Genomic DNA, 11796 nt, shown 5'->3' on the forward strand with positions numbered 1-11796 from the left:
ATGTTGTAATCTTCTTTTACTTTTTGCTAACTTTTATTCATTCATTTTAGATATTTTTTGTATGATTAGTTTGTGCTTTATATGTGCATGGATATCTGTGTACAACTATTGTGGACATCAATGCTCAACTGTTGTCCACAATAGCTGACAAGCAAAAACTGATCATTGACAATGTAGAATCATTTAATTTTTTTTTTTTTTTTAAAGAATAGCATTGTTTGAAACTCCGCTCCATTTGGCAAAGTAAGAAATATTGCTTACGCAATCCCAGCCAGGGAGACAAAACAGAAAATACAAGGTTTGGGTCCACCAATGTTTAAAGAAACAAAGGTCATTAGCCGAGTGAAACATTTACATCACAATGACTCCGATTCTGGGCCACAATGTAAAGAAAACACAAGTCTACTGCTGTCTCTTATACATTTGTGCAATTTGTGTCTGTGTATGCAAGTGCTTGTTAGTGTGCGTGAGATTGTGGATCTTTGTTCGGTCTATGTATCTGAGATTCAAGTGAATTTGGCCTCAAATTTTACTTCTATTTACATCCTGAAGCCGGACAAAGATTGTGTTTAGTTTGTCTGGGACAGACTTTAGAGACACCCTCCCTCTAATCATATTGGCCAAACACACACACAGGAACCTCCCCCAGAACTAGAGCCAAAATCATGCACATGCACACAACAGACTCTAAACTCCAAAGTACCATTTTCACCTCTAGGCCACCTACCCACAGATTTGCTTGCTCCTGGCAATGTGGGGCAGTCGTATGGCACTGCGTCAGCTCCAGCGGCTCGCTGTTGCTCCTTTGAATATTAAGGGGGGTCTACCAGGCAACGTGCAGAGGGAGATGTCAACCCTTTCACGGGTATATGTCACCCGACAGATCCCACCCGAGGGCCTGAAGATCCTCCGTGAATCTGGACAGTAAGTCACTTAAAATGCATAATTTTTTTTAAATAGAACATCTTGTATGACCAATTAACTGCATCATGTAGCTGATTTGACTGTGATACCTTTCTGAATTTTGAATGTCTGTTTTGGGAAGTTCATCATTTACATTGAGTAAACAGGGCTGCTAATGTTTGCCCTAAGGTTAGTCAGATAACAGCAGAGCCGAAAAAATGTATCATTGCACCTTAAAGTCCAAGTGTTTTTTCGGGGGGGGGCACAGTACATGTGATACAGCTTAAGAAACTATAATTCTTACTGAAGCTTTAATAACCACTAAATTTCCTTGTGCAGATAAATAAGAAAACACTGATACAATTTGGCTCTACTTTCATGGTTTCTGTTTTCCCAGGGTGCAGTTTGAGCTGTGGGACTCAGATGACGTCCCTGTGCCCAGGAAGGAGCTGCTTCAGAAGGTCAAAGGTGTCGATGGTCTGCTCTGCGTGCTGACAGAGAAGATTGATGCAGAGGTGTTGGACGCCGCAGGTCTGAGGACAGTCTTTCAGCCAGATGAATGACCTCTGAAATGTACATATATGCATGTTGATGTTTGGTGTACTCCTGCAGGTCCAAACCTGAAGGTCCTCAGTACTATGTCAGTGGGGTTCGACCATCTGACTTTGGAGGAGCTGAAGAAAAGGTAATTCATGTCTTTATATTTTCTTAAAGTTAGTGTGTATATTCATGTGTCAAGTAAAAAAGTGTGTGTGTGTGTGTGTCTTTCCCCCCAGAGGGATCCGTGTGGGTTATACTCCTGATGTTCTGACAGATTCTGTGGCTGAGCTGACTGTGGCTCTGCTGCTCACTACCTCCAGGAGGCTCATAGAGGCCACACATGAAGCCAAGACGTAATGTTACACAATCACACACAAACACACACACACACACCCTCAAATCTATCCATGCGTTTGTTTGTTTTTTCGGTCAAAGGTTAAATACATCTTTCTCTCTCCCTCTTGTGTCAGAGGTGGCTGGGGCACTTGGAGAACTCTGTGGCTGTGTGGATATGAGCTGGCCAACAGCACTGTGGGAATCCTGGGCCTGGGAAGGATTGGTGAGCATACATCATCTGAAACACCACACACAACATGCACATGAGCTTGCCATCAAACTGCCATTTCTGTGAATCTTTATGTGGCGTTTTTTGCGCTCGAAGGTGTTGCCATTGCTGAGCGTCTGGCACCTTTCAAGGTCAAGAAGTTCATCTACACAGACGTGGCCCCCAGGCCTGAGCTGGCCAGTATCATCAATGCAGAGTACGGTAAGGACTATAGATTTGTCGTCACTAAGATGTCTCTTTTTATATTGTTATAATCAATGCACAATAGATACACTTTTGGTCTTTTATTTTAATGTGATGTCTCTTGGTATAGTGTCTTTCGATGAGCTGGCGAAGCAGTCAGATTTCCTGGCGGTCTGCTGTGCTTTAACACCGGAAACAAAGGATATCTGCAACAAAGAACTCTTCTCCAAGATGAAAAATACAGCCGTCTTTATCAACACAAGCCGGTACTGTTATCTTCAACACAAACATGCACCCAAATCACTTCAAAACATAGTGGTGTGTAATGTACTTGACGAAGAAAGATGCAACCTAGCATGAACTACAGACTGGATTACTAATCGGCCAAAACGTGCAACTGCCCTAAAGCCTGTGGCCTCCGGGGCCTCAAAGAAGCTAACCATTATGTGTTATTATTGATTAGTCTGCAGTTTATTTTCTTTATTGATTGATTGATCACTTTGTGTACAAAACGTCACAAAATGGTGATTACCCATTATGTTTCCCCAAAAATGAAATATGTATTTACATTTTCATAATTGTTGCTCTTTAATTTTCAGTTACTCCGTGGTGTCTGGGAAAATAATGAAGCTGAGAGTGCAGTGGGGGGTGAATGCAGGCTAATGTAGCTGTGAGTGCAGTATCTGTGCGCTGCGTATAATGCGTATTTTCTGTTGTGGCAGAGGTGGTGTGGTGAACCAGGAAGACCTGTATGAGGCTCTGTCCACTGGGCAGATTGCAGCAGCTGGGTTAGATGTCACTGTTCCTGAGCCCCTGCCCACAGACCACCCACTGTTTACCCTCAAAAACTGCGGTGAGTCTGCTGAAACAGCCTTAAAAATAGTTGGTTTTCAAGAAACCTGTCATGGCAAGGCTCATTTATCTTTTGAATTCTCTCCTTCCACAGTGATTCTCCCACATATTGCTAGTGCCTCCTATACTACCCGTAATGCAATGTCTGCTCTGGCAGCAAACAACCTCCTCCTCGGCCTGCGGGGCGAGCCAATGATCAAAGAACTAAAACTGTGAGAAGGAACTGGCTCCACTCAACAACTGGCTGAATACTGGACCATCAGGACAACTTGTGTACCTAATTACTCTTTAGGTTAAAATAAAACCAGGACTTTCAGTGTGCAATGGTGTTTTTCCCTTTTTGCTTATGTCTTAATCTTCAGTCAATGTACAATAACATTACATTTTTAATGTTGCTTATGCTTTTTCTTGTGTAAGGTCTGTGCCGTTTCAGCTCATATTTCATAAACATGTAATCAGCAACAAAACTGAATTTCATGTTTTTTTATTCCGTCTATACAATAACTGAACATACCATACAATCTCCATAGCCTTCAACAGTAAAGTGACAAACATTTAGTCCTCTCATGGTTACACTATGTTAGATATACAGAAAAAAACACACAGAAATACTTCAAATTTCGCATATCAACAAAAGTCCAGCTTTTTAAAATAGAGGTCATAAGGCAGCGACTTTCATAATCAGTTTAGGCCTTTTATATATTTTAACATTTTGGCATATTGATAAAGGGGTAATACAGTCAGTGCATTTTCCAGAAATTCACATTAACCGTTTAATCAACAGTTTTAGAAGACAGCACCATAATAATCCTTAACAGACACAGAAGCCATTTTGGAAGGCTACATTGCTCCATCACCTATAACTCTGTATTTCTTAAGAGACAACATCCCAGCTACTGCTTTAACGAATGTGGAGGAGGCTGAATGTGAGCAGGGAACGCAGAGGAACAGACGCCAGATTTGAGATTTAACCACCAGCTTTTTTATATTCTGTGGTCTAGCTTTACTGTTGATTCCAGAGTCGTGAATTATAGGGTTAGCTTATGTTTACAGGGAGAACATCCTGCAAGGCAATTATTCTTCTCAAGTAAAAAAGTCAAGATTAATCATTAACATATTTGTCAAATGAAATTACCATTTTGTACACAACAGTGTAATGACTCTACAGTACAATAAGGTGCCAACTAGAAGTGGAAGCAATGACCATGTGTTTCTCAGTGACAGTGTAGGGGACAAAATACAGCAAGCAATAAAGTACACAAAAAGGCAAACATGTCTTTAAAGTGTTATTTTTTTGGTTCGATTAAACAGAACTCTACAACACTGCACGGAAACTGACTTCAGTTAACCAACTGTCTACCAGTGAAGGTGCTCGTATTTACAACCCGCATGAAGTCAAGCATCCAAAATGGAGTCGATGCAAAAATCCATTGTATGATGTAATTTTTTATGAGCTGTAAATCTAGATCCCTTCACAGCACGTCCGTGTTATTTTTGAATATCACACAAACCGTCAACTGAAACATAGTTTTAAAACAGTATATGACATAATTTATCAAGTTACAGGTAGACATTAAAATACAGTTACTTACATAAAAAACAGCTAAAACTCCTGGAATTTAAAAATGACAGAAGCTGAGTTGTTTTGTTTTTTAAATTCGCCCCACTTGTATTTGCATTTCACAAACTGTGGAAGTATTATGAATCACCTGGGTGCAAAAATGCTACAACCCTTAGCTCGCAAACTCATCCTGATGATAGTGTAAAAGAAGGAGAAACCCTGGAGAGCTGGTAGAGTTGGATAATGGCAATTCAGCATTTTCACAAAGCTCAACATTTCAGCAAACATATTAGTTACAAAAAAAAGAATGATTTGTCTTGTTGGAGTGCTTTTCTAACAGATGCAACATCAGATGTACAGTATAAAGAGATGTGTATAAAGCACTGATAACAAGTACAGTAGCAAATGTATGCAAATGTTTAATTCTTCATTTAGTTTCTTTTGTCTCTCCTCCAACGATGAAACAAACCACAAACGTGCAATATGTACGACTCTGCCTCTCAGCAAAACTTCTTTGCCCTTTTAATAAACCACATACTGTACACACAAGAACAGTAGTGACCAAGGAAACTGGCTGATGTGTGGAAGGTCAGTAAACGGAGGGAAAGGCACTTCGTGCCATATCGTATACAATTAAAGATCACTTTGCACATCATGAAAAAAAATAAGGTGCATTTACAGCGCATTTTACTGTTAAGTTATCTAGCTGTTGAAATTACATTAAAATGCAATATTATATCAATGTTAGTTTTCTCAAAAAGAGACTGCAAGGCGAAATCTGCAGTTAGTCATGTACATGTAGAAGTTTTTTGTTCTCATCGAAAAAATGTGACTTAATCCTACGTTCACAATTCTGTCTGGCAAGCGCAAACTGGGCCAATTCAAACATTCCCATTTCTCCAGAACTTGTATTTGACAAACTAAATGCATAAAAAGCCAGAAATTTATTCCTGCACTCACATGAAGTGTGAAGGCCCCATCAGTGCAAGGTGAATTATCTTACTAGCTACCAGACTTCTTCTCAACTTGAACTGAGCTCAGCAACACTTCTGATGATGGTAATTCAAAGGTGTCTTGGACTGAAATGCAACTATAGAGGTCAAACATATCACATCAATTTGACCTGACTCAGTGATTGAACATGCATGAAAATCCATTATAAGAACAGTTTCTTGGGTTGCTCCTGTCCTGGCCTCAAATTTAATGACCTTAGTAAATAAAATAATCAAGTTTATATTACTTGTCCAGTTCATGACATTTTTACTACATAACAAAAACTGAAAACAACACTAGCAGCTCCTGTTTTTCAAAACGTTACAGATGTCAGCATTACCCAGGCCTGTCTCACTGTCTCTTATCTACCTTTTTGTGCAGTAGACAAGACCATCAACAGTTCTTAGTACCTTCAGGCATCACATATCTGGCATCCAAACTGAATCTGAATCAGTTGGTCCAGTCTATGTAACTGCCATTGCACAAAAAAAGGCACAGTCACTATGCACGATTACAAGGACTGAACAGTTCGATGTGTGATGGTGCTAAATGTCTTACAGACATGCACTGAAAAATATACACATAAGCACACTATTATATATGATATTTAATGTGTGGTGCTGCACAGCTAGCTCTCTGATCTGCAAACACTAAGATTGATTGTTATAATTACTGAGTCCAACTCGCTCCAATAAGCATAAAGGGCTCACCTCAACAGATATAAATTTCACCTAACAACGAGAGGGCTAACATGATACCTTTCAGAAACAGAACAGTGTGGCAGCTTTAAAAGCCAAGCCAACTGTATACTGACCTGATATTACGCAATGTCCATGGGCTGCATTTATTGACATTGATGGAAAATCCTCATAACACTCATGATATTTCTACAGGGGATTATACAGCGTATGTGTACGGTACTCTATGATGAATCCACAGCGATAAATGTGGAACCTTTGCATGTCCTGCATCCATATAACCCTTTTACAAGCGAAATGTGTTCAGAATAATCTTTACCGACTGGATGGTACAGGTTTCTTCTGGGTGGGAAAAAGTGTGATTACATTATCATCCCCATCTTTGGTCTGTGGTCAGGACTGGTTACTTTAGACAAATGCTTTAGAAAATTCTTGGGACTTGAAATTCAGCCCATCACGATTCTTAATGTATTTATCCTGTCGGCCCACTCTACTTTGACACCGTAGCCTCGGTCCTACAGCAGGGCGTTGGACATGTTACTGTTCTGCCAGCGCAGACAGGTGGTCTTGGAATGCTTGTATAGGTGGGAGGACTGGCTGAAGCGCTTTCCACACTTGAGACATGCGTAGGGTTTCTCTCCTGTGTGGACCCGGATGTGTTTCTTGCAGTCGGTAAGCGTGAGGAAGGTTTTGCAGCAGATTTTACAGGCGTATTTCCGAGCTCCCTCAACCACCAAGACATTGTGCTCCGACAGAGCCTTCTTGCACTTGGACAGGACGTCTGCTGAAGCTCGGGTCAGCTGAGGGGGGAGGGAGGTGGGCCTGCCATTGTTCATCTCATAGCCACCGCTCTTGTTTAGAAGCAGAGGACTTGCCAGACTTGAGGAGGAAGAGGCAGCGTCCTGGAGGACGCCACTTACTCCTTCTTCTCCTCCCATGCCTGTGGTCATTTTTGGAGCAATACGTCTGTAACCTGGATAGCCCAGAGCAGCAGCAGTCGCACCTCCTGCCCCTCGTGAGGGTCTTGCCAGGGAATGAAGCCCCAGACTAGAGCGCTGGAAGTCCAAACCAAAGGGATCTACTCCTCCACGCCCTCCACTACCACCTCCCCCATTTCCTCTAGAGTTCCCTAAACCATCATGCAGGGGGCGCAGGAATAGAGAATCAGCCTGTAGGTTGTCCCCATAACCGTTGTGACTCTCACCACCGAGCGGACCTGACTGCAGAAGAGAAGAAGCAGAGCCAGATGGCCCGGCAGCTTCCTGTCTGAGCAGGAAGTGATGTGCTACTGCATTGCCAGTTGTTGTGTTAGGGAGGTCATCCTCTCCAGCAACCAACCCTGTACCGCCACTTCCGTAATCCTTAGGGCTGAGGAAGCTGGAAATACTAAAACCAGGTTTGCCACCAAGTCCATTATTGCACCCAAAGCCTCCTCCGACTCCGCTGCCTCCTCCCATGCTGCTCTTGAGGAGAAGCTGGGTGCTGGGCTGCAGCAGGGAGTCAGAGCTGGGTTGGGGTTCAGAGGTGAAGCTGCGGTCGCTGCTCTCTGGGCTCAGCTCCGCCTTCTCCTCCTCCTCCTGGCCTCCGGGCTCAGCCCGGTCGCTACCTTCAGCCTGTGATGTGACGTCGCTGATTTCATCAGTTGGCTCAGGTGAACTTAGGGGCTCTCGTTTAACCACCACCTAGTTAAAGTAAAGGAGGAGTTTCATCTAAGGCCAAACGAGATTTGTAAAAAGTCAAGGAGCATGCAAAGACAACAGGTAAACTAGAGCAGCCTAAAAGGAATATTCCGTTCACCGTATCATCAGTATCATCATGTTTTGCTGATGCTGTGAGGTTTGAAAACATTTTTTCTAATACAGTTAAGCACATGTTAAGGAAATTCTCACACCATCTTTACTAGGGGTGTGGCAGCATTTTAGGTACCCTGTGGAAACAATAAATGGTGACAGAGTGACAGACAAGACACAAACAATATATAAGCAACATTTAAAAAAGGCACCGGTATTGTTTTGCATTTTGGGACTTTCAGTCGAATAAAAGAATCCAGTCATGTCTTTCTTTGAGGATTTCTTAGTGTTAAAATATCACCTCGTCTCATGAGCTAACTGTATCGTCACACTTTCACAGTCTTTACGCAATGCCGCTGTCACTGGGGTTCATCCTCTGTTGCACCTTACTTTACACATTGTTATATTCTATTGTCAATCTCCATGACTGCTTCACATTTAAGTCATAAACTGCTTTGCTTTGGCCAGATATTTTATAACATCCAACGTCATTTCAAACCACTTCTGTCACACTGCGGAGCTGCTTTGATGACACATTATTGGCAGCTGTATTCATATTATAATATAGCTGCCAACTACGCATTATTCTTGTTTTGGGCCCCTTAATACAACTACTCACACGGTTAAATTTGTTCTGTTTCTGTCTGCTGATTTTCAGTGGCAATGACTTAAAGCTATAAAGTTTGAGATTCTTCTTTTTACTCTTGGGTAACATGTAGCCTTATGTAGAGGGGCAAACATTATAATGATGATCTAATCTCACGAATATGCAGGTTGCATTCACCAAGTTGACAGAGGGGGTTATGACAGCACATTTGTGCTGTACAATGAATATGAAATGTTGTTGCACAAGGCTTAATGAGTTAGTTACTTTGTCATAAACAAGCAAATCAAGCCACAACTTTACCTTCTGTTCCTGCTCTTCAGCCTCCTCTGTCCCTGATTTGATCTTCACCCCTGCTCTATTGTCCTGCTGGTCCTGGTCTTCCATGTCCTCCTCCTTGCTCACCCCTCCCTGCATTCTCCCCAAGTCCTCCCTCTCACAATGTCCACTGTCCGACTGGCTGGGCATCTGAGGATCATCCTGGGACACCCCTACTAGGCCAGTGATTGCGGCGTCCAATTTGGATTCATCCCCCATCTTGTGGGAGTCCGGGGAGAGTAGTGCTCCTTCCTCTCTGTCTGCGTTCACGCCTCCTTCTCCTAACAGCCCCAGATTAGGAGCAGAGGGGCGCTGCCTCTGTCTGGGTCTCTCCTCTGACAGGCCCAGGGCCAGAGAGGGCTTGCGTTTGTGGAAGCGACGGATTGGGAAGGAGGCTCTCTGCTCAACCACTCCCCTGCCAACTACATTTCCAACTCCGTCCTCCTCTATGCCACCCAAGGCAGAGCTCACCAAGCTAAGCCCCAGCTGCTGCAGGAGGAAGGAGCGCTGCAACTTTGACGTGGCAGCGTTTGCTGCAAGGTTAGCACTGGCTGCTAGATTAGGGTTCGCCGCTAAATCTGCTACTTGCTGCTGCTGCTGCCTGTGCCTATGCTGCTCCTGTTGAGGGTGGTGATGGGTGGGTCTGTCGGATGATGGGGACATGGGCAGGGTGCGCGTGGTCAGGTAATGTTTGCAGGCCTTGACTACATTGTTGAGGTGCAGATGTGAGGCTGCAAGGAGGATATCCATGACGTTGCTCTCGCCAAGCATCAATGTGGAGGTGTACATCATGTCGACAAGAGCAGCAAAAGCTTCAGCTGTCACCACCTGCAGGTACACAAGACGTTGACTGATCATCTTTGCTACAGAGAGTTTAAGACTTGTCAGAAGTTTTTACTGACTCACTATCACCACTATTGTTATCTGACGTTGAAGAGTCTCCTCGACTCCTGCCTCTTATCACCAGCGTCATTACACTCTTCTCCATTCTCATCACTATAAACATTTTTGTAATATCACCATCCTTGCCCTCTTTTACACAACACTGTTAAGATCTTAACCTCGCTGTCCAGCTGGATCATGTTCATGCTAGCATCCCCCTCTGCAACCGTAAACAGGGCTCTGAAGTGGGTGCTGCAGGCCGCCAAAACCGATCGGTGGGCCTTGAAGTGTCTGCTGCCCACCACAATGACACAGTCGCACAGCTGACCGTGGACACGCTGGTAGTTGAGCTGCTGGAAGATCTGCTCGAAGTGGCCTGGGAAATCCATGGCCCTAAAGACAGAAGCAGGTCAGAAGGTTGAAGGTGGCTGAAGGGGGAGAGGAAAAATGTTTTGAAGATGAAGCGATCAGTGGAATCAGTTTTGATAATCAAATTATTGTTTAAATAATAACATTTGCTGCTGCCTGCATCTGAAATTTGATGCTTTCCCCTGTCATGTGTTGTAGTAAACTGAACATCTTTGAGTTTTGGATTGTTGGTAAACAATGGACAGGGATGAGCATTTTCTGCTTCCTAAAACTGTGAAGGTGAAAGACATTATTCTGTGGTATTACAGATAAAGAGTAAAACATCCAGTGAGATTATGAATTCATGTGCACCAAGAGCAATGTTTTCCAGTGGGCTCAAGCAATATGCTGTGAAATAATTAGCACTTCAACTAGTCCAACTGTTTACTGATGCTTAGTGTATTTAGTTAACGTGACAACAACACATTAATAACACAGTAGCTACAGAGTACAGAGCGTAGCTGTAATAACGTTAGATGGGTACTGGATAGTTAGCTAGCAAGACTAGATTGGTTTACACAGGTCAAGTTAGCTAACGTAACTAGCTTATGTAATGAAGGTGAGATTAGAGAGCCAGGAATAATTACCTTGAATTGAAGAAAGCGTAGGTAACACGAGACAGAAACCGGGGCCTGGCCAGAAACGGACAAGGCTAAAGTTAGCTGGCCACTAACCAGCAGATTGCCTGTTAGCTAGGACAGAAGCAGTAACGTTAGCATACGGTCACCCGGCTGGACCGCTTGTGTCGAAGCAGCTTTTTTCCATCAATTGTAGCTTTAGCTGGCCAACATTTCTGCTGCTACGCCCCGCGTCCCCCCTGTAGTCCACTACCTGAAAATTTGCTTGCACTGAATGATTTGGCTGTTGGGGCCAAAATTGCCCGTGATGTGCGCTCACGGTGACTGCAGCTGGACACGTCTGTCAGTGTCACCCCTAGACGCAGCAAACAAAACAGCCGTTTACAAGACAGATAATGATTCTCATTTACTATCCGGGTCCGATATGGACGTGTTATGATTTCTATTTATTTTATCACACTCAGACGAGTTTTCCCAACCAGACTCACACGGTGGCGCTGTGCTTCACATCCATGCCCATGACCTCGCCGAGGTGAAAGGCTGAATTTATACCTTTCACCCAGAAGGTGTCGCTGCTGCAGCCACAGAGCCTGGGTATCCAAAGAGTAAAGACAGAGTCAAGATGTTTACCCTTTGATTTATGGATGTCACTTGTCATGCACCTTTTTTTAATACTCATTCTGCCACTGTCTTCTCATGTATGGTATGTTAATCATTTATTTATTTTATAATTTATGTTTACAATAAATAAAATACAACTATATCTCACTATTTTAAAGGATATACATTCCACTTGCCCTAATATACAAGGCTTTAATAGAACATACGTATGGTAGATTCTTGCAGATTAAAAACAAGGGGAGAATAGAGAATGTGGGACTATATACTGTGTCATGAGTTTTTTTGTATTGAGGACAATAC

General features: G+C 43.1%; 2 protein-coding genes across 2 annotated transcripts; one reads left to right on the forward strand and one right to left on the reverse strand.

The window, feature by feature from the left end:
- Positions 1 to 686: 686 nt before the first annotated feature.
- Positions 687 to 3367, forward strand: grhprb (glyoxylate reductase/hydroxypyruvate reductase b). Its single transcript, XM_038713527.1, has 9 exons — positions 687 to 924; positions 1301 to 1434; positions 1516 to 1588; positions 1680 to 1796; positions 1914 to 2002; positions 2105 to 2209; positions 2322 to 2457; positions 2914 to 3044; positions 3138 to 3367. The coding sequence occupies exons 1-9, from the start codon at positions 752 to 754 to the stop codon at positions 3257 to 3259; spliced, it is 1080 nt and encodes a 359-aa protein (XP_038569455.1). The 5' UTR covers positions 687 to 751; the 3' UTR covers positions 3260 to 3367.
- A 147-nt stretch (positions 3368 to 3514) lies between these two features.
- Positions 3515 to 11401, reverse strand: LOC119899099 (zinc finger and BTB domain-containing protein 5). Its single transcript, XM_038713514.1, has 4 exons — positions 10885 to 11401; positions 10069 to 10282; positions 8993 to 9835; positions 3515 to 7977 (listed from the first exon to the last, which is right to left on the reverse strand). Exons 2-4 carry the CDS (start codon positions 10276 to 10278, stop codon positions 6811 to 6813), a joined length of 2220 nt encoding a protein of 739 aa, XP_038569442.1. The 5' UTR covers positions 10279 to 10282; positions 10885 to 11401; the 3' UTR covers positions 3515 to 6810.
- Between the last annotated feature and the right edge of the window lie 395 nt (positions 11402 to 11796).

Source organism: Micropterus salmoides, unplaced genomic scaffold (genome assembly GCF_014851395.1).
Source record: "Micropterus salmoides isolate LMB-PRFRI ecotype aquatic unplaced genomic scaffold, ASM1485139v1 Ms_hic_scaffold_12, whole genome shotgun sequence".
NCBI classification, from domain to species: domain Eukaryota; kingdom Metazoa; phylum Chordata; class Actinopteri; order Centrarchiformes; family Centrarchidae; genus Micropterus; species Micropterus salmoides.